The 23,163-nt window shown below is 45.2% G+C and overlaps 1 protein-coding gene across 1 annotated transcript in view; it reads right to left on the bottom strand.

The window, feature by feature from the left end:
- Nucleotides 1-23,163, bottom strand: part of GRIN2B (glutamate ionotropic receptor NMDA type subunit 2B) — a 169,935-nt gene that overhangs the window by 112,472 nt on the left and 34,300 nt on the right. Inside the window, exon 2 of the mRNA XM_086469920.1 lies at nt 7,375-7,973. Coding sequence (XP_086326046.1) covers nt 7,375-7,973 — 599 coding nt within the window. The remainder of the gene's footprint in view (nt 1-7,374; nt 7,974-23,163) is intronic.

Genomic DNA, 23,163 nt, shown 5'->3' with positions numbered 1-23,163 from the left:
CGCATACGGCTAACCATCGATTTGCAGGTGTGCAAGTTGAAAATATCCACAGCCTCAACAAGCCAGTCGCTGAAGAGGCTATTTCTCACCTTCCCTCCGCTGATCTGCTAAAGCAGTTTTTCAAATTCCCTGGGGCACTTTAAAACCCATGGGACCTCAACTGCATTTTGTGATCGAGGGAAGACGCCACTGTAGCTGACGCTAGACTGTAGCGAGAACTGGGTTTGCAGTTTCACACTGCTTCCTTCAGCTCCACCACAGAGGAATGATTTTGATTTGCTTTTCATGAAAAGTAGAGAGAGACTGAATGCACAAGTTAAAGCATATTGTCACCAGCAAGTGAAGTTGCCACGGTATTAGCACTAATTGGACTTGGCTGCAGAGCAGGAGATGTCTCAGAGGGCTGGAAGCAGAACATGGACATTTTCCCATCTGGAAACTGATGGAGCATACCAAAATTCATTCCCAGCTGGTGGATTTCGGAGGCCTTTATGAAAGGGTCTGTCCTCTAATCAAAAGATAAACCTTGCCAAAAACCCATCACTTCACTTGAACCCTCCCATCCTATTTTAACTGCAAAAGGATGAAAAATCCAGCTGTCCCCATAGAACAAGTGCATCCTCTCCCGCTCAGACAAAGCCTTGCTCTGCAGGACCAAGGCATCCTGTGGCACCTGCTGAGGAACAAATATTTTTGCTGTCACCCCCATCATATTGTCCCTTTGAGAAGCCAGGGGTCTGCAGTATCCTACCGGTGTGCTGAGTTGGTCTGATGTTAGGCCTTCTCCGCAAGACAGACGTGCCTCCCACTACCCAAGCAGCACTGCTCAAGGGCTGGGCAAAGAAAGGAGGACAGCCAGGCACAGATCCTGCCCTTCTGCATTAGGCACCCTTAGCAGCCCACCCATATGGGGAAAGTCTGGGTCAAGAGCATGTTACAAAGCTACCCTCAGCATCCCCCTTCTAGGAACAGAAAAAAAGGAGTAAGCAGAAGTCAACTGCCCTGGAGATATGGTGGCCCATGGATAAATTCTCCCCCACCCACTGCTCGCCTCCTGGGCAGGTGGTGTGACTACCTGGTAGCCCCAGGGCTACATACCTGATGCCTTTCACCAGCACTGAACAATCACAACAGAGAGCAAGGCACACAGGACAACTGAAATGCAACAGGAGATGCAAGGCGGGAAGGAGAAAAAAAATAATACAGAAAACGCTGGTGGTATGCAAGCAGCAGAGAGTGAGGTGATGTACTACAGGGGACGTGGGGAGGCAGAGAGGCCCCAACGAAGGCAGGAGGCGCAGGCCAGCCCCAGCCTCCAGCTGCTGTTGAAACAGTGACAGGAACAAGCAGATACCAGCAGCAGGGCTCTCTAATCCTCACACCACATGCTGCCAGCTAAGAGCAGCCTGACGGCAGCCGGACACAACAACCAGCAGGAGCATAGCAAGCTGCTAACAAGACACCAGCTTAAAGGCTCCGAAAGGTCAAAAGTTACATATGCTCCCTCACCCTCCAAGTTTCTGAAAAGGGCAATTTCTACTTCCATAGGAACATGCCATTTATTCCTTCTCTCCCCTCCTCCCCTAAGTTAAGAAGCAAGTCTCTGTACCTCCCACAGCTGGAGCAGCACTGAGTTTAAAGGATGGAGCAGGGCTTCCCAGCCAGCTGCCAATCAGCTAGATGCAGCCCCACCAAAGCCAGAGACCTCAGCGCTGGCCAGGGTTCCTGTCTCTTAGCATGAGGTTAACTCAACAGTCTTATTAACGAAGAAAGGGTGACAGAAATGGTCCTTTCTCTGTCCCTGCTGTCAGCTCCCTTGCTGCATGTGTGAAGGTGTGTGGTTCACTCGGCTGGGAGACAACACAGAGTGACTCCGTGGCAGTACCCGCAAATGACATACGATGATTCTTGTGTCCAACATGGCAGGCGACAGCTGCCATGACTGCAGAATTGAAGGCAGGAGGGTAGGTTGGGTGAGGCCCTCAAAACAAGGGAAGATGCTGCCTGGGCACTGCCCTTGGCATTGACCTGAGGAAAGCAGGTTCAGGATTCTATGGGCATGGCTGCTCCCAAGTATCAGGGTGACACTATGCCCTGAAGGGGCACTGCACCTTTCCAGGTATACGTATAGCACCTATGGTCTTGAGTCCAGGGAAGCAATATATTTGTACGATCCTATTGCAAGTACTTTCTCTGCTCTGAGTCACTGTTCAGCTGTCTAAGCCCCAGCAATTCCTAGTTTCCACTAGGGGAATGTAGCCATGTGAGAACAGAGCTTCAGCTTCCCTGGGTGTTTCAGGGAAAATAGTTTCTAACCGTTCATCAAGGGCTCTTTTGCATTTCTTAACTGGTTGGCATGGAAAGCTCCAGAGGAAAGTTAGTACTTCCCCTGAAGTGGAAGTATCATGTCCAAAAATGCACCAAGCTGGCTTGTCAGCTGTTTTCATATTTGAGGAATCTGAGGTGCAGAATCGAACCTACCTTTGTTCCCCTCTTAATGTATTTCTTTGCAAAGGCAGTATAATTCTACATTTGTATTTTCATTCCAAAGCAAATGCTTCACTGCACTTTTTATTAAAATGAAATCTGGTGTGTGCAGCCTGGTGCTAAATGAGGGACTATTAAAACCAATCAGTGGAGAATTCATTAGTAACCCTACAACAACAAACTAGTAGTTATGGCCCAGCATTCACAAGCAGCCATGACAACCAGCAGGAAGAACCCAGGTCTCATTGAAGGCTATAATAAAAACACAGCTTATGTAGCCCAACGATTGTGAATATCCACACAAAACGGCTGAGCTTCTATTCCTCAAATATGTGCCAGAAATCATACTCTTTTCTCATGACTCATCCCTGAATTCCACTCCCAAGAATGTTCCTGTCATTTAGTTTTTTCTTCCCATTTCTAAAATGTAATGAGAAGCACCGATCCCAAGCTCAACGAAATCTGTCCCATCAATTAAAATAACAAAATAAGCAGAAGGCTGCCTATAAACTCATCCACTTCTGCCCACTCACTCCTCAGAAGCCATGGTTAAGGGAGAATAGATGAGCTTTGCAGAATGCCTAGAAGGTTAGCGACTCTCCTTGGAAGGACCAAGAGTGAAGAACTCCACATCTGAGCATCTCTCCAGAGAAAAACTCTGTTAGAAACTCCTTCCCAACCTTTGTAATCTTCTCATGTGCTAGAAGGAAGCAGAGCGCACAGTGGTTTGCTGGATGCCTAGGAGAAGACCAGCCATTGAGATAACTATAAACCTGGTAAGACTGGAATATTCCAGCCAGATTCCTTTCTGGGACAATGAAGGAATAAATGAAGAGGCAATTGTTAGAAACAAAACAAAGAATTAAAGAGTGTAATTGAATCAGAAAACAGCATTTGGATATTCGGACTCCAAATGATCACCTAAGCCTATTATCAGCATAAATTGAGATAAATCCCTCACTAGAGGAAAACTTCCTCTAGGATCATTCAAAAAGAAAGCCAACAATTCTTGTAGAACAAATCTTTCTTAAAGTATCATTTTCCTACTAGTTAGTGGAGTTATCTCACCAGTGGGTTCATTTCTAGGACAAAATCTGCTATGTTCAATGGTCATGATCATACTTCTCAGTTCCAGCCTAACACAAAGGAGAATCAGTTTCAAGCCAGACAAGAAACAGTTACTATGAGACCATTATTAATATGAAAAGATGCAGACCAAACACCTACATTGGCTAGAAATGGCATTTAGATAACAGTCCATCTTGTTTCTCTTTGTGCTTGCAGCCATACTTCAAACAAAACTTTGTTTGCACAAGCGCTTGCAAAAATGTGTAAGAAGGGGGAAAGACATGGAGAAACTGAGCTTGCGTTCTAAATCTGAGTAACATTCAGTTCCATTTCCTCCTTACTCCATTATACACCCAGATCAACCACCAACTGAGACCACATTGAACAAGACCATTTGATTTTAGCTGCATTCAGAACTACTGTACTTTCAGAAAGAAAAAAAAAAAAAAAAAAAACCTAAGAAATGGTCAGAGTTCAAAGGCAGACCTTGGAAAATGACTAATTCACAGTCTCAGTGTATAATGTGCCCCAGCTGAACTAAATTACACATTTTTTTAGTTGGATGTGTCATTCTCCGAAGAATAAAATGGGAAAATTCCTTTATCACACTGCCTCCCAGCTATGGATTTGAAGCAAATTGGACCACTTTGGATTAGCTTCAAGAGTTTCTGAAACACCAGCTACATGGTGATATATTATCTGAGGTCACATACACTTTGCAGTCTCCCCAGACATCAAGCCCACATACATACATTTCTCTATTCTGTGTAGGCATGCGGAGGGGGAACTGTAAGTTGCAGATGGCTGAATATAGTATTGTCAGGTCCAGGGCAGGACTAAAATTAGTTTTCCAGAACCTTCAGTCCAGTCCAAAGAGAGACAGACCATGTCCCAGACATGCAGGTACTGCTGCTGCCTGCTGTGCACAATGCACTAGTGCTGTGGGATCTTAGTAGGTGGAAGGGGTTAGGGAAAGTATGAAGCAGCCAGGTCTGCAGAATCTGTAATAGCCCAGATAGGCAAAGCATTTCATGAGAGATTTAAAGACCTCAGATAGACAAAGTATATCAGGAGAGGTTTAAAGCTTAGCACATAGTAAATTCCAGCAAGTTCAATAGGACTTGAAGGTATGAACACAGATTACAGCCATTAATCTCTGTGGGTTTGGGTTCAGTGAGGTAAACTCATATCTTCATGTTGTCTTCTTTGCACTTCTCCCTCTCCTCTACCTTTCCTCCTGCCCAGACTCCAGGCTGTGAGGCCAAGCTTGAAGCTATCACATTTCTATTGAACCTTTGGATTTGTAAAAGCAATGGCATATTTTGGACACCACTAGCTTTATACATCAAAAGGTGTCCTGCCCTAAAGTAATTTCACTTAAACAGAAAACCAAGCACCCAACTCACTGAAGTCACAATTTTTAACAACCTCACTCTGAAGGGCAGAGAGGGTGGAAACTTTTGGGGGAGTCAGAACCCCAGACTGGCAGAGCACAGGCCAGTACTGTGCGAGGCAAAGCGAGTATTTGCACTGTGGTCTCAGAAGCAACTGCAACACAGTGTAATTATTTCTGAGCTAGTTCAGGTGCCTGCAGCAATCTAGGCAGTGGCAGAACGCAGCTTGGCATGGACTAATTGACTCTGCTTCTTAGCGAGGCTAATGTTGGTACCCAGACTAAGCTGGGTATATCTACATGCGTCTGCAGTCATTCCTGTGAATGCTGTACCCAAAGCACAAAAGAGAGAAGGAGCAGCATGATTTGGGCCATGAAGGTAAGAAGAAAGCTAATATCTTCAAAAGTGACAAGAACTGCTTTCATGTGGGGCCCCCAGGCTTCAGGGAATATCTACACTGCACAACAGTGCTGTCATATCTAGAGGCTCAAGAGTCTCTGAGCTGGTGACTTCTATACGTTGCAAAGAAGTGCTATGCAGAGAGATTATGTTGGGTCCTCAAAGCAGTGTAGCTATATGGGTGTGATGTTATGCACAGGCTAATACAGTGTCAACAGAACTAATTAGCAGAAGGTCTCTGCAGAATACTGCATCACATAGCAGGGGACAGTGTTTTGTTTTCTAAATAACTGCTGAAAAGACACAACACAGCTCCCCCCAAAAATCACTATTCATTTTGAAAGACAGAACAACAGCCTGCCTTAATGCTACTTCTGATAACTTTGTATATATTAAATACATTTTCCCTGTTTAATCAGTCCAGGGGTGACTCAAAAGAGCAGTGGAGAACACGCTTACTCCTAAGCCTAGCTGGGAAGGAAACTGGCAAAATAACTGGGCACCTTTGGTGGTTCCAACACTTGTAGACAGCAAAAAGCCAGTATGGGGAAGAGAAAGTAATGGCAATAAGATGTGGTAATATGCTAATGGATCACAGAGACAAAGAACAAATAGCAGATAGCATTACACATAACCTAACGGGTCAAAGAATAGACTTTTCTTTCAGTCCCCAACTTTCAGAAAAAGCAAAATCTGCTTTCTTGCCCACCAATCCCTCCATCTGACTAGTACAGCTGATGGTGAGGGGTCACCATGTGCAAACCTATCCATCACATTTACACTGTTCCATGATTCATCATGACAAATGCACAAAGATGCTGAGCTCTCTGTGGCCACCTCTCCTGAAGGATACTGCCTGGATTCCCCTTGTTATACCACAAAGGGACCAACCTGCCCAAGGATTTTATATGTAAAACATTGGAGAGTGACAGCTGAGCAGGTCAGGGGGCATCTGGCTAATTGCAGTTACCACCTCTCCAGCTCTTCCCATGTCTAATTATCTGGGTTGCTTAGTGACACACTAAAACTCCAGCTGGGACAAAAAGGAAGATTTAGTAATGAGAGTGCTGTTCTAGAGGTTGTTCCACAACAGGCTTACTCTATGACCTTAAACAGGCATCTTAGCACTGTTTCTTAAAATCTGAATCTGGATCAAACTATGTTTATTCAAATAGGTTTTCCCTATTTTTAAATGCCCTTTTCCGTCTAGAAAAACTTGCCATTCTGATGGAGGTGCCTAGGCTCTCTGTATATGTGCACAACAGTGAATGGGACCCAAAACACTCAACAGATGATGGCCAACAAGGTGTTAATGAGCAGGGCGATAGCACAAGTCTTCCTCTTTGAGGTAAACTGGATCCTTAAAACAACCAAGGACTTTAAAGGCTTCCAGTATAAAGCAGGAACTGAGCAAAGTTGTTGACTCTAACTGTTTTTGCAGCTCTAGTTGTCCAGATCTCTCTGCACTTCTTTCTCTCCTGTAATTCAGGGCTAACGGACGGAAGGACACGTGGTCCTCAGACAACAGGTGCCATGAAACTATTCCAGGTGGGTTAAACAACCATCGCCTATAAAAGACACATATTCACCTATTGCTGGTCCCTGGAACAGAACCTGGAGCCTTCTAGATTTTAGTACAAAAATCCCAACTGCTTGTGGCAAGAACCCACCTGAGAGTTACAGACCTATTCATGCAAAGAAACTCCAAGAAGTTCAGTACTGTTACAAAACGAAATTTTTTTGCATCAGGGGACACACCCAAATTTTTGCACTATGCCTTCATTGTTCTTTTTCCTCATGCTGGCTTGCCCTCTGTGTTGTATGGAGACTTTCTAAGGAGGTGACAGTACTGGCACTCATGACACAGAGCAACACAGGTCCCACCATCAGCACACCTTCCGTTGCCCAGGTTCTGGACAACACCGCCCGCTGCCCCAAAGCATCACGTGCCCTAGCAGAAGTATTCTGGTCTCAGAGGTCCTCTGTGACCCCTCTTTTGTAAGGCTAGCCCAGCCCCTTCCCTTACCTGTTGAGCATGTTGGACTGGTAAATCCTTTTCTCCTGGGTGTTGTAACAGCTGCTCTTGGGCTCAGGGATGAAGCTGTGTTCAGACAGCATATCAGAAGCAGCCGTGGTGATTATGGCTATTCCATCCCTCACTCTGGCAGGAAGACCATAGTCCCATTCATCATATGAGACAGAGATGAGCCCGGTGGGGAACTCGGATGGCACTGTGTCTGTATCCCCTGCCACCAGGCTGGGCACGATCCACGTGTAACCATAGCCTGTCAGACCCACAGAGTTGGCCACCTCAAAAATGTAGGTGGCCTCTTCCTTTGTGCAGTAGAGGAGGATAACAGGGCTTTGGAGCTTCTTGAGCTGGTTCTGGATCTTTGAGTCCCCATCATCCAGGGACATGTCCAACAGGAGGACCTCCTCCAGTTCCCAACCCACAAAGCTGTGCTCAATGGTACTGCGGATCTTGTTCACAAAGTCCTGGTAACCAGGGAAGTAAGTAGTGACAATGGAGAAGATGTACCAGTCATATTCTTCCATGATGTTGAGCATGACAGAGGCTTGCTGTTCTATTGATGGGCCAAACTGGAAGAACATGGATGACTCATCCTAGAATAGGAAGTCAAAGAGAGGAAGAGAGAGAAAAAGAAAACAAGAATAGGTCAAAGGAAATAAACAGCATTCCTAGTCAACCCATTGAGCATGGAGGGGGAGGCACACAGTCAGAATCTTACACTTCATGTCTTGGCCAGAGCTTAAGGATTTTTAACTTTTAAAAATTTAAAATTTAAGTGAAGCAAGTGGGAAGGAAGTAAAAGCCTTTTTATGACCAGCTGTCCTTACTTTATTTTTAAAGGGAGGTTGCAGAAATTACTTAAAGGTTTCAAATGTTAGGCACGATTCTAACAGACAGGGAACAAATGATACGCAAGTGAGGCCAGAAAAAGACAATATGTACAAAATATTCCGTGGCTGCAGAAATTAAAAGCTATGATAATACATGGATTGTCATAACCTTATATGTAGTATAAATAGGATACACAGCAGCTTTGATTTTTAAGTAGTTTGGGACAGTCAATCTAGTTTGAGTTTCCAGACTAAAGTACGACTAGAGTAGGCAAAACCATTGGACACAAATAGCTCTGAGACCCTCGACTGCAAGCTCTTCTCAAAGCGTATAGTAGCACAGAGTGCTACAGCTGTGAAGGGTCAGTCTGAGAACATCATAAACCACACTAAAATGGAAAAATAAAATTCTAAACTATTATGGGTTTTGTTTATACCATGTTTTAGAGAAATGTCAGCTCAATATTTCTCTTGGTATTGTTTTCATATCCTTCTACCTTAGCAAGTTCATCTTTGTAATAATCAGAACTTGTACCATTTTATAACCTCCAAAACTCCAAGGGAGTTCTGTACAGATCTCAGCTCTCCAATGGCATAAGGCAAACCGTTTTGTCCTGGGATTTCACAAGGTATTAGGCTTTCAATTTGTGACATATCCAGTAAAATCCAAATCCCTGGTTTTGTCCAACTCATGACGGAAAGGAATGGAAAAATCATTTCCCAATATACTCTCTTATTGATTGATCTTCTGTCTTTTAAAATCAACTGCAAACTCCCACTGACTTCTGTAGAATAGGATTAGATCACAAACAAATAAACAAAGAAAAAAGGCAGAATTAAATTATATCTCTCTGCAGAGATTCCCATTACAATAAGAAAGTTCTCCAAATCCAATGATTTTTAGGAATAAGGTAGCAGCCCTGCCTTCTCTTAATAAGCTGGAAGAGCTGAACCAGAGAGCCAAAAGGAGGTAGTCAGGAGTTTTAGACCTGGTGAAACTCATTGTGCAAATGCCTCAAGACATTACCTCAAGATATTCACATTCAGAACAGCTCTCTACCAAATTCACTCTCCCACAGCCTGGCAGGCAAAGGTGTTTTTCAGCAGGGATGCCAGTTCATCATCCCTCCCTCCCTTCTTTAGTCACAGTTTTGATTACCTGTAGCCATTTTCTCTATTGGCAAAATATGCCATAGCTCAGCAAATCCAGAAAAAAAAAAAACAAAAAAAAACAACAACAACAACCCACGCTGATCCTGCACCTAGCCTTAAGCTGTTTGTTTGTTCCTCTTTCCTGAACTCCCTATGGGTCACATCCTATAGGAAAGAGTCCTTGCTCCCAGATCCCCATGCCTCTTCTATGAGGTTTGGTGATTCAACTCTGTTCACTTCCTCCACACAGCTCACCACCCGCTTGTGAAAGTACTCTTAGGGCTGCTCTTTGCTCACTGGAAAAAAAATAAATGTACACCAAAAAAAAAAAAAAAAAAAAAGGAAGAGAAAGCAGCAACAAATTGGAGACAAGACAAAAAAACAAAACAAACAAACAAAAAAAAAAACCAGGAGCAGCACAGGAGCCTCTCAATCTCTGGCAAACAGTTTACACTTTCCATTACTGGAATTCACCCCCTTCTCCCAGAATTGTGTTCAACAGAAGGATTTACTCTTCCAATAAAAAGATACTTTTTAGCTTGGAAGCTTATGGAGGAAATCAGGAAACCCAGAGAAAAGATTACACTATTGTCACAGAATCTGTCAGAATTTGAAGAAAGCCTGAACAGGTGTCTCCAATACCTTTCATTGCACTGTGCCTTTAAAAGCCACCTGTACCAAACTGAATGCTACAGTGTGAAAACTCAGCTTTACTGTAACATGAAAAGGCAAGACAGCTACACTAATAACTACCATTTATTTTTATATTAAATTCAACAAAAGCTTTTCTATACTTATTTATAAGAACATCTGAACTGACTGCAAATTTCCACAGTTTCTAGCACAGAATCTGAGATCTGAAGGACCTGGCTATTGAATTACGGGAACATTTGACACACAGTGTCTTGAAGTCTTATCTGAAAAAACACTGAGTGCTTTCATCAATGACAAATAGGGATGGAAGACGGTAAATTCACTAGTATTTCAAGGCTGCATACACACACACACACAGAGGCAGGAGTTAGTAGGCGTGATAGCGAGGTGTGGGAGGTACTGCCCTCCCTGTGATTTTAAACATGGTCAGATGCTCCAGCTAAAGTGCCTGCTGACAGTTCGTTCCACATGAATGCACAGCCCAACTGCTGAAAGGAATTCAGCCCCAAAGACTTGGGGAGAAAATTCAGGGCTCCTCACTAACCAGAGTGTATCAGAACATCAAAAATCAATACACCAAAGAGATAGCTTTATCGCAACCCAGCTAAACAATTCCTCTCCACTGAGAAATGTAAGCACCTCTCCCTAAATCAAACAGCACAGATCACTTGACTGGGCATGTAATAATTGCTCTTGAGCAACTGCTTGCATTTTTATTATAGAAGCAGCAAGAAGAGGCAATTTCTATTCAAAATGAGAGCATTAAGGAGGTGCAAGCCAGTCCAGCTTTTGGCTTGCCAAGATGTCTCTTGGCACTTGATCACCCCAATATTTGGGCTAGCCAAATGTTATTCATTCTCTAACCAACTCAGCACTCAGAAAAGAGAGGGGCGAGGGACGAAGGATGGATAACAGTGTAGAAGAAAGTGTGTCTCATAATAATTCAGCAGAATTTCTGATATTTCCCGGGAATATCAGTGAGTGCCTTTTGGGGAACAAAAAACAAACAAAGAAAAATATCTGAGAGCCAAAATTTCCTTTCTCTCCTTATTTTTGAACACACCTGATGGTAAGTCAGGGAGAAAGAGTAGGAGCTGAACTGACACAGGGCTATCAGACAGAGCAGGAATTTGATCTCATGCAGTGTTACAGTGAATGCTTTTAAATTAGAGGTAGATCTAAGGGTTTTACCATTTTTACACAAATACACCCCATAGAATCATTATTGATTCATTACCATCTAAAACCAAAAAGGACATTAAAAGTTTTTACAGTGCATTACAAGCTCCTATTTCTCCTGCAGAAATTTCATGGCCTCCACTTCCCTTTTTCACCTTGGAACAGCCAAAACATGATTCAACATTGCCACAGGGAGACAGATGTAAGTTTGGGATAGGGATAGGTTGAGTTCAAAGCAGAAGTCCTTTACATTGCACACCATCCATGTGAAATACAATCCCCTGACTACAGGAAAAAGCTCGTTTCTCCTGCGGCCCTTTCATCTGCAAGACCAGGGGCCCCATAGCTAACTGCTGCAAGAGACAGCAAGGTGCTGCAAGGTGTCCCTCACCCAGTCTGAAAGAGTAGAGGATCCATTACGAGATCTCAATGCCTTCAGAGATCCTAAGACTCCCCCATTGTCACCCTGCAAGGTCAGCGATCTGTAGTTTGCAGAGCTGAGCTGGAGGTGGAGCCGATCAATTGACACAGCACCACTCCCCAGCTGACAGATGGCTTCCCACAGAAAATCTGCTCTGAGTTTACCGCTGCTGGGACAAGTATTGCCTCCCCCTCCTGCACAATTAACCCCTCAGATAAAGAGGCTGGATTGCACATGGTTAAGGTGCAAAAGCACTCACCATGAAGCCCCCTCCTGGAGACTGGTGGCTGGTGAGTTCCTAGGTGGATGGAAGAGGGTTTGTAGAGGTGACACAAGGTTTAGAGAGCAACCAAGTGTTATTGCCACCAATTGTAAGTTGTCCAGGGCCTTCTGTCCCTCAAGGGCAAGCCCATACAGATATTGCACAAAGGTGAGGTCTGAACCCCCCACAGCTGGGATGCAGGCCCTTGGCAAAGATGTAGGTGACCCCCCCGAGGAGCCTCCTGCAGCTGCACCAGTTGAAAACAATCACTTCCGTTTAACGAACCATTTACCTCAGATGTGGCAAGAGAGGTCCCCAGGGTGCTTTTCTCACAAGTTCCTTCCTAACGGTCTCTTTGGATTCCCAAGGCAAGCAAAAGCAATTACTGCCTTACAAACAACATCTTGCTATCCAGAGCAAAACTGCTTCTCAGCATGGGGCAGACTCGAGAGCTTCCCTAAAGCAGAAGAATGCAGGATCCCAAATAACAGTTGCAGTAGGCCAGTCACCTTGAAGATCTAGAGAGCTTTCCACTGAGCCATAGCATAACTGCTGACTTGGGGAGGAGATCAGCATGCTACGTTTCCTCTGTACAACTCTGAATGCAATCTGGTTCTGTGCATCATCCTCCCATTGCTGTGCCCTGAACAGACTTTTGCTACTGGTGGCAAGCTCCTTTCATAGAGTCATAGAATCATAGAATACCAGGATGGAAGGGACTTCAAGGATCATCTAGTCCAACCTTTCAAGGTAAAAATATAGTTTAAATGATACAGCCCAGCACCCTGTCAAGCTGAGTTAAAGCTGTCCAATGTAGGGGATTGCTCCAGTCCCAGTGCCAGACTCTACAAGAGCCAGGTGTATCAAGTTATGCACAAAGAATTTGAGTGAGAAGCAACTCAAAAGCATGTGTTTGCTTCTCAGATCTGGAGAAATAAACCAGGTTTTTGCAAAATGCCATAGGCTGCTATTTCTGCATAGGTGCAGGAAAAACACAATTTGTGCTGCCTTGGGAGGAGTAGCCCCTTTTTATTAGTCTTTGGGAACATCGGTATTTCTAACCCCATTTGCTGCTGCATTAAGCTTCCTGTGCAGCCATAATTTAACAACTTGGGGTCTGCCCTTTCCTTCCTTCCCAGTTTGCAAAGGGGATCCTAACAACTAAGGCCACTATCACTTTCCAAAGCTCTCTTCTCATTTTCCTGATTTAGAAGAAAAGCTGTTCATGGGTCTTCAATCTTGATTTGTAAAATTCCTCTATCACCTACAGACAAATCAGATAGGGCTGCCTCTTGTTTAGTCTTCGTCCCTGCCTACCACACATTTTGTGGAGGCAAAAAGAAGCGAGCAAGCACCAAATAACTTGTGGGAAAACATAAACCTTAATTTCCCTACCTATGTATTTCTTTTCTTCAAAATTGAGACACCACTGTGTACCTATTTGTCACAGCCCTGGTGGGATACCTGATTCACTGAGAGTTTTATTGTTCATGATGGAAAATGCCGCAACAGTTCGAAGTCTTATAATTAAATTTCCTATATTTCTGAGTCCCGTTTGTTATAACAGATCTGACAGGAAATCAGGATCTTTGTTGCTTAAGTGTTCATTTACTGCTGTTTATTCTTACCACAAATGCATCACTGCCTCAGGCTAGGCTGCACTCAGGATCTTCTGCCTGTTTGTTTTTTATTCCCACATTTAATTTTTTTATTTGGTTTTCAGCAACTCCATACAATAAAACCCTGTTTTTAATATTGCGTGCTGCATCATCCTGTGTGAGTCCTTTCCTTGAGTGTTTGCAGTAGGGACTATGAGAGCACGGTGACACTGCAGCCCTAGCACAATGTCCCCATGGTGGGATTGGTGTCTAGAACAGCATCTCTGCATCTATCACACGCATACATGCTCACATTTCCACAAATACACATATGCACAGCAAAACCTACTCAAAGGTTGGAGCATGCTGGACTGCGTCATTTCTTTAAAGACTCTCCACCAAATCAATACTATTTAGTAGGACTTCAAAACTTTCCTGTCTTACTGGAACAGGTTCCCTGGGTTACTACTGATTTTGGCTTGTACAGCAGATGGAGAAGATGACCTCCTGCAATCCTTTCCCAGTGCTCTGATTCACTGATGAGTGGATTGTTCTCAGTGAAAATCCTCAGAGCTGCCCTGGGAACGTGCCATCAGTGGGAAGTTCAAATTTGTTAGATGCAGAAACGTGGTTTACATAACCGTATCATTTATCAGTTCCCTCCCTTGTTCTCATAATAACTACTGAATGCACTACCCTTATTTGGCAGAAGGATATATAGCTCAGAGATGACAGTTACAGAGAAGTGGCTACAGAAATTGGTGGATGAGTGGAAGGGAGAGACTCACTTCGGTGTCCCCACCGATGGAAAAGCAGGAAGGACATACTGTGATAAATTAGGGGAGGGCTGTAAGAGCCCTCTCTTACAGGAGAGCACGTTGCTGTCCTGGTCCCTGCTAGGCAGGGCGTACAAGTAGTCAAGAAAGAAGGCCTGTGGCAATTAGAAGGATCTCTAGGTCTTCTCTGGAAGCTGTGATCCCTGGCGTCTACTGAGAATAATTGCAATAAGGAATCTAGAGTGGCTAGCGTAGCTCAGTTTTGTTACGCTGGTAAACGGTAACAAATATGTCAAGATTCACATGTATAATGACGTTAACGATACACATTAGTATCATCATATACACAGATCCCTGTCATGGCTTGGACATTAATCTCTCTGTAGCAGTGGAAACAGATCTGCTGCAGAACCCTAGCCCAGGGGCAGCTGTGTAAGTGCTCCAGCACCAAGGAGTTCCTGAGAGCTGCAATAAAAAGGTCTCTGATTAAAGATGACTCAAGGGCTGAAAACAGCTAAGTGATTTCCACTTTTTAGTTAAGGGTCTACAGAAATAATTCATCCTAAGCATTCTGCAACAGAGGAGACACAAGATACCCTAGATTCTGGAATCTTGATCTTGGGATTATTTCACTCCATAACCACAGTTAATAAAAAAGATGAGAGAGTCAAACACACTAGGGACAGTCTGACATACACAATTCAGAGAAAGACCCCAAAATTTGTTTGACTAAGGAAAGGGTGTACCATTTGTGAATTTTATACATGATCACTGGCCAAAGCTGTCTAGTATATGATGGTATGCCATACTAGCTTCTCAGCGTATCATATATGGATGCCAGCACTTTTCCACAGAGGGGAAATGGCAGTTAGCAAGCTGCCAGGATAAACAGTTTTCACACCAGGCTTGTTGCATTTCCATTTTCACCTCCTTATGTGTGTGTTTCCTTGTTTGATGAGCTTACATGGATGGATTAAACCACTGGTCACTCCAGGTAGATTCCTCCCATCAGGTGCCATGTTACACCATGCTGGCAATCTGGACAGCCCAGGCCTAGCTCCCCTGTCCCAGCTCAGACAAGCCCACTAGGATGGCTTAATATCCTGGAACTGCCAGCCCAAAACACTTAGAGGAAAGTCAGACTGCTCATTACTCATGCATCCAATTACATCATGGTGTTTGCCTGGGGCTTGTTTTCTGGCTGTCTTACCCTCCAGACTAAGGACTGAATTTTGACTGTAAGCTGAATGGGATGTCATTGGTATAGCCATATTAATCAATAGCAGCCATAAAACTATCCAGCACTCTTAAAAAAGTCCAGTCACAGTATCTGGCAAGATGTCATTGAATAAATTTCTCAAATCAACTATCCAGGGTGAAATACTATTTCTTTTTATCGTTTCTAAAATAACTGCTCTTCCATTTCATCAAGTATGCCTTTGGTCTCTTATTATGAGCAAACCTTATTATAAGCTGATCCTCCAAAGGTTCACAGAGTCTATTTAGATAAGCCATGGAAGTTCGGCATTGCATCCAATGCCCTCTGAGCCTCTCAGGAGCTGAAGATCTCCTCTCGCTGCAGCCCAGCTGTGGACAGGTCAGAGTGTGTCTTTGAGGGCCTCTGTTTCCCTTGTGTCCCATGAAGTAGTGATACCCCCTTTCTCTCAAATTCTGCACTGCTTATTTAAGCATTAATCTTCTGTGGGCAAGACCGTTAGTTGCTCTGTGTCCTAACACGTGGTACCTGCAGTCCTGATGATGCCAAGGTCTACTCAGCCTTTACGGACAGAGTGAAGCTGGGCTGTGCCTGTTATGGTCTGAGCTGGCCAGCCCACAGCTGAAGCAAAGTAGTCGATTTAAGGTAATATTATGCCAGGACTCAATCTTTTCTTAGAGGCTGGCCTTATTAACCAGTTTAAATAATTTTCAGTGCCTTGGTATACCCTTCGGATCAGAGCTGGCTTGCTTCAGAGTGCGAGTGAGCGAGCAGCTGTAGGCAAAGCCTGTGTAGATGTGCATTCTGCTTTCCTTAAGGCACAGAGCAGTAAAAGGCTTCAGCCTCATCCATTTTGCCCAGCAGTAAATAGGCAGTGCTCTCACTCAAAAGAAAAAACTCAACAGACACACCGCCCAAAAAAGCCCAACTCGAAACACCACTTAAAATGGGAGAGCTCTCTAGCAAGGGGACCACACCACAAGCTGAAACCTGACTAGCTGACATAGGCTCCAGACTTCCCACCACCCCGCACCGGGCTGCCTCTTCTCCGAGAGGGTCGTAACCGACGCTCGGTCCCAGTTCAGCAGCGGAGTTTCCCCTGCAACCACGCACACGGAACGACTGCCGGCGCTTCGAAGGCTGGGGCTCACCCCAAACAGGCAGTCATCCCCCGGCAGCCTGCTGGGACTGCAGAGGTGCCCGGGAAGAGGAGGGGGGTTTAGGGACCTCCCGCCTGGACCTCTTGTGCCGGGCAGGTAGGAGTTAAGTCATGGGTTCCCCTCGTCCTGCCCGCCCAGGCCTCCTTCTCCTCTCTCTTCTGTGCTCCTTGCCACTGTTTTGCTCTGAGGTGCGAGAGGAAGCTGTGGAGCCTACGTTCTGCTGTCTTTGCTTCCCTGCGTTCACGCACCGCTGTTACCTGGGGGCTCAGTCCCACAAATACTGCCAGGTTTATTCAGTTAGCCCAGGTCACTGGCTTCCTGCGCCCCAAAATTCAGATAGAAGTGATCCCCCACCTTTTCTCCTCCTGAGCCTCGGAGTAAGCATTCAGCCATTTCATGCTCACAGCTTTCTGAGACTGTGAGGATCCATGCTACCCTTCACCTCACCCTCCAAATCAGATCCTATCACTTTGGAAAGGGGGTGCTGCTTGCTCAGAGTACACTTTCTCCCTGCCCTGAACTCTCCCAACCCTGACTCACCGCAGCTCACTCCAACCTGTGTGATTTACAGCATGGGCTAGGACAGGAGCAATGCTGAACCCTTGCTGTGCACCAGGCAAGAATGCAGCAACGTGTGGTGCATTTTGAAAGGGATTTTACCACCTTCCTTAGGCTGCCACAATAGTATAAAAGAGCCTGGGCATAAAATGTACCCCAGTCCACTTTTGTTTGGACATGCTGCTGCTGGCAAGCAGCTGCCTTATTAGCACATGACATGTATGTCTGCACCAGGCAACAGGAGGCACAAAAATCGTGAGCTGGCCGTAAGGTATCCGTGCCTCAGCACTATGTGGAAACTCCAGCTCAGGTCCAGTAAAGCTGCCATGTCAGGAGAGTGAGCTAGCTCAAGTCCTCGCCTGCACTGCCGTGGTGACACTGGTTGCAAATCTCATTGGACCTAGATTCTGGATTCAGCCCTTGGTTTGGAAAGCAACTGTATCACTGTGTTACAAGAGTCCTTGGCTGGAATAAGCAATAAGGATTTCAATATGCAGCCTCATTTGTCATGCTTGAAGGCCTGATCCCCATCAGAGCTGGCTTTGGCCATAGCTAGCTACCCCTCGTACTCCAGGATGGATGAAAGCATGGCAGCACCTACCATCTCTCTACCCAGCTCTCCTTCCTAATCAACCAGTGAGCAGTGCCTCTTGCAGGAAGCTGCTGTCATGCCTGTCTTGCTCATCTAATTGATTCGCAAAGTTTTAAATTATTATTGATTCTCCTCTTCCCCACTGTGGGGACTTTGAGACCAATAAAGCACATGGAGTTATTTACACAGGTATTAGAAAGGAAAGAAGCTCCCTCCTCAAGTATTCTTCTTGAGTGCCCATTAAGTCTCAGAAACTCAATAGGAAGTTTCCTACAGCTTTACAGACAAAAACACTCACAAATGTATGAAGTCCCCGGCACGCACACGTGCCCATCTAAACATTTGCAGGATGTTCTGCCAAATCCACACCTGCTGAATTACTGCTTCTTATTATTTTGTGTTGGGATCATAGCTCTTTTCCTTTTCTTTGCCCTGATTATTAACAGCCATTTCCCATACCCCTTGCTGCTATGAGACTGAGGCAGAAAATCCTGTTCATTTCTGAACTCAAATGAATTGGAAGTTGTTCTTGGTAAAAGACTGGACCATTGGAGACTTGCAGAGCTAGAGCTTGCAATCTCCCCACAGTTGCAGAAACAATTCACATTCATGGTTGCTACTGTGATTGGTGCTGTAAGGACCATTATATCCATCTCCATGATCTAAGCACATGAACATTTACACTCCTCAGGGTCTGATGAAGAGGATTCGGAAGAAGGAATCAGTTCATCTGACTTTGCAATAAGGGCACTATGAGTTTCAGTTCTGTACTTCTTTTTGCTTGAGCAATGAAAGTCAACGAGCCCATTTCTAGTCAGCTTAACTTTCTGCTGGAGCACATATAATTGAATTCACTGTTTTTTCTATAGTTACCTGCACATTAATAGAAGGATGCCATCCATATATTCAATATGCCCTTGACATAACTTAAAAGCAGCAGCATAATAAATAAGATTCTCTTTTTGTACTTGAATTCAAATTTTTCTGTCTATATTGGGCTTTGTACTTTTTTAAACAAAATCTGAGGCTGGGGCTGAACTGCCATATCTTTTTCAAGATCACACATGCACATGAGGCACTGAGATTTCTGTCGAGGACCGGCACAGCAGAGAAAAAGGGATTGATGGAGCAGCAAAAGAATTTGCCTCTGCTGGCCGTTAATAATAAGAGTAACAAAAGAGTCTGAGAGAATAAAAGCCAGGGTGAGGCATGTAAGGTATAGAAATAGCTCTTTGATTGACTCAAAGGCAAAGCCAATGCATCTTGTTTTCCTGCATCCCCTGTTGTCTGTTCTCTTTCTTAACCACACAGTCCAGCACAACGGGGGAGTGGGAAGTAGATGGAAGCATCAGCAGGAGCTACAGCAAGCCGGAGAGAAACAAGCTATTCAGTCCCAACATTGCCTGGATGGGGCCCACGACAAAAGACGAACAAATAAGAATATGAGAGGGGAAAGAAAAAGACATGTCCAGGACTGCACCTCCTGCAAGGGAAGATCCATTGGCTGTGATGCTTTGTCTTTCCTTTCCACTTTGTATCACTCTGTCTCATTATTTCTTGTCTTCCTATACATAGCTGCCTCCAGGTTCTTCAGTGCATGCAGGTGTGCATATACACACACACACACACACATATGCAGGATGGCTCAAGATAGGCAAACTCCCTCATCTCCAGTATGCCAGTTCCACTCCAACTCAGGCTGACAGCACCCGAAGTGGATTAGCATCTGACGATGATCTGTGTGAAATGAGGTGATGGTGCAGTCCAGCCTTACTGAAGATTAGTGTCTGCAACACCACACATGCGTTCAGAGCTAATTAAGCCTCTGGTTAGTGCTCTCAGAGAGAAGCCAAGGATTACACAGCCTGCTTCACTACACAGCCCTGGCCACAGCCCAGAAGAAGAGAGCTTGCATGCCTTCAAATTGTGGGCGAAAGCATTGGAGACAGACTTTATTCTTCCTGACAAAGTACAGTCCTTCAGGACTCATCTTTCATGGAGGCAAGTAGTGATCTAATTAATATACACCAACATGATCTGGATTTAAAACAAACAAGCAAACAAACAAAAAACCCCACAAACCAAAACTGTCTTTCCTTTAGGCAGGTCAGAAGCAGCAATACTTGTGGGAAGGGAATAGCCACAGAAAGGTTTATTTCAGGATGCAGGTAAGCAGTTCTGGAAGCTGAGACAAAGTCATCGTTCTGGTCATCTAGCTTCAGGATACTTTTTTTTACTAGTAGAAAGAAGAGCCTTTTCCTTTTCATGCAAAAACTCTGAATACCTGCCTCCTGAGAAGTACTGAGCTGAAAAACCTTTTCTTCAAGTCTGGTGACTAGTGCGAGAAGCTCAACATTTTCATTATCTCAGTGGATGCAGGATGTGTACTTTCCTACACTACACATCCATCTGCACTGCACAGGAGCCTGCAGCAGTCTCTGTGCACCCTTTATCTCAAGAGGTTATGTTCTCCTCTTCTCTGTGCTAAGAGTAGAAGAAACAGAGTTTAAGAAATATGCGCGTTCATCATCTTGGCATCAGTAGTTTTCAAGGCATGCAGCCTTGCGGAGTGGGCATGCAGCCTTGCGGAGTGGGCATGCTTGGTGAATGAAGCACACTGCACGGGAGGTATCACTCCAGTGCTCTACAGCTCATTTGGTGTCCAGCTGCTCTTACTACGTTACCCAGTAATTTCTCAGGGCTGATAGTGTATCTCTTTCTCCTTTTGCTCATCAGGCTAATCCCACTAACTTCAAAGTCACACCATAATATCCAGGTAGAAGTGAGAGCGTGGTCAGGCTCCTTGCGCATTCAGCAGTAGGCTATGGACACAACCTCTCTATTCATCAGTGGGAAAACATGTCCTTTACAGATATACCTCACTGGCCTTCCTTCCCATGGAATCTCTCTTTACAATGTAGCTGTACGATATCCAAGGAAGGAAAAGTATATGATATTTTTACATATCTGCATGTTTTAAAATGTACATAATCCATCCATAAACAAAGGGCTGAGGATCCAAAATCCCCTTTTTTACAAGGAGTGTTCTGTGAACCATGAGTTTCCCTTCAGCCGTCTGCTGTGTGGGACTTTGCACAGCCCATTGATAATTCCCCTATTTCATTGCTATGCAACAAGCAAATTGTTGGCTAACCAGAAGATTTTCACTTCACCCCATAAGCACCAGTATGTCTGTCTCATCAGAGATTAATCATGTGAGCCCTCCCAGCCTTGGACTTAGCCTTTCTCAGGGCTCCTCTAAACAGGGCAGTTTGCTTCCTTACCCAAGGTCAATTGTGTGTCTTGGACTTCAACAAAGGAAGCCCTCAGTCACCTGGGCAATGATGGGCACTGACAGGAACTGACAGCAACATTTTAACAGTGCACAGAGATGCTGCCCAACAGTTTACAGTCTAAAGATGAACAATGTTTCAGATGGAAGTGGCAGGAGGACTTTAAGCAAGCTGATCAAAATCCCTCCTGCTGGCACTTGGACAGTAGATATAATTTGGTCCCATTCTGGTGAGACTCGGTAGGGGATTTTTCAGGACTGTAAGTGGGCAACACTTTCTATCCTACAGCTTGCACCAAATCACCTCCTCAGAGCATCTTGCAGACTTTATGGACTCAGAAGGGAGATTACTGCCTCTTGTGTCAAGAGCTTTTGCTACAGCTTCCAGGTTTCTCCTGAAGTGCTCCCCTCCAGGTATTGAATGGGCTAGGTATTGCAACTGAAAAGACTTTCATTTAGCAAATTTTTCTTCTCAACTGATGCACTCAATGCAGAGGGAATATGATAGACAAGATCTCTTTGCTCACTGATAGCTGCATAAACTTATTTTAAACGCACTGTATAATTGCTTCAACTTCCCAACAATAGCCTCCTCACATCTCCAGGCCTCTCAAAATCATGTGTAATGCCACAACCCCACATCAGGGATGCCAGAGCTAACCTGGACAGCTTGGTAAGCCCACAAGACACAACTAACACTTTGCAGAAGTATTAGCTTGGATCCCTGAAGCTGAAGAGTGGTTTCAGTACAGTCCCCAAGCTAAATTTGTGTACCACCCCTGGAGCTAGCTGGGTGCTACCTAAAGGTCTACAAACTGTGCCATGCAGCTATGACCTCCCTGAGATTGACTCCCTTCCTGCAGTACCTGTGCACCCCAATATCTCAAGGTGCTTCCCACTGCAGCTGCCATGGGAGACTTACCCTTGCTGCCTGCTCCTCGGGCTCCCTTTGCTCCCACTGCCTCAGTGGAGGGTGTTCCCCACTCCCCAGAGAACATCTTAAACCTTTCCTCTCAGGCCCACCTTGGACCCTTCTCCTGCACACCCCCCCCCCAGCCCCACAGGGACCCCTCCGCATCGGCTCCCCTCCCGCCCACTGGGTGCAGGCTGGCCATGACCTTGCTGGGACTGGGGCAGCAGGAGGTGAGGCCAAAAGGACAGCAGACGGTGGCTTCACATCCACATACACGCGCATCCCGATTAAGGATCCAGCTTTGTTTCCATGGCAACATGCAGAGCCGCGGCAGCTTGGTCCCTTCCCTCGGTCGGTGGCCGCAGTGGCCGCGCTCCACACCGCTAAATCCTCTGGCCGCCGCCAGCCGCTGCCGGGGCCTGCTGGCGCTGACCCCTTACGCGCTTTCCAAAACCCTGGCAGATTAGGGCTCGCAGATTTCCCGCTCGTGATGTGCCGCCCAGAAGCAGGCAAATAAGGATGCGCCCGCTAATAGCAGTAACAGAAATAACACCACCCATCACAGTTGAGCTGTAAAGGTCTTAGAACAGCTTTACAGAGAAACACGTTTTCTCTCCTGGAAGCTGGCAGTGATAATCAATGGAGTGCAGTTCAGGGAATTAAAAGAAAGTATTTCTTCCTACACGCAGGTAGCTCCCTAGCACGCAGCTAAGCAGCCAGCACTCCCCTGGATCTACCGCCAAATGCCACTTGCAACAAAGGCCAGCTCCACCTTTTGGGATAGGTTGTCCCACGCAGCCCACCTTCCCATGGGACAGTACTTATACTCCTTCCAAACAAGGATAAGCCTGGGCTGTTCAGCTGCTCTGCTCGGCTCCCATGGTAGGGAGGTGAAACACAAGAGGAGAGCCGAGACACCAGGTCTGGGAGCTGGCACCCTTCTCAGCACCTCTCCAGGGAGAGGCCTGTTAGACATGGCCACATGTTTCTTCAGGCCTTCTGCAGTCTGATTTTTTGCAGAAAATCTGCTTGCCAGCTTAGAGCTGAATCACAAGCAGGACTGAAGTGCTCATGATTTCTTGGTCATTTCTACTACATGTCTTAAGGGTTGTCTGCTGAGGAACGATTGGGAAAATTAATCCAAATTAACTAAAGTTGTGAGTTTAGCATGAATTCATTA

Source organism: Leptosomus discolor, chromosome 1 (assembly GCF_034619465.1).
Source record: "Leptosomus discolor isolate bLepDis1 chromosome 1, bLepDis1.hap2, whole genome shotgun sequence".
In the NCBI taxonomy this organism is placed as follows: domain Eukaryota; kingdom Metazoa; phylum Chordata; class Aves; order Leptosomiformes; family Leptosomidae; genus Leptosomus; species Leptosomus discolor.
The sequence above is the reverse complement of the archived record's forward strand: the minus strand, read 5'-3'. Positions and strand labels throughout refer to the sequence as shown.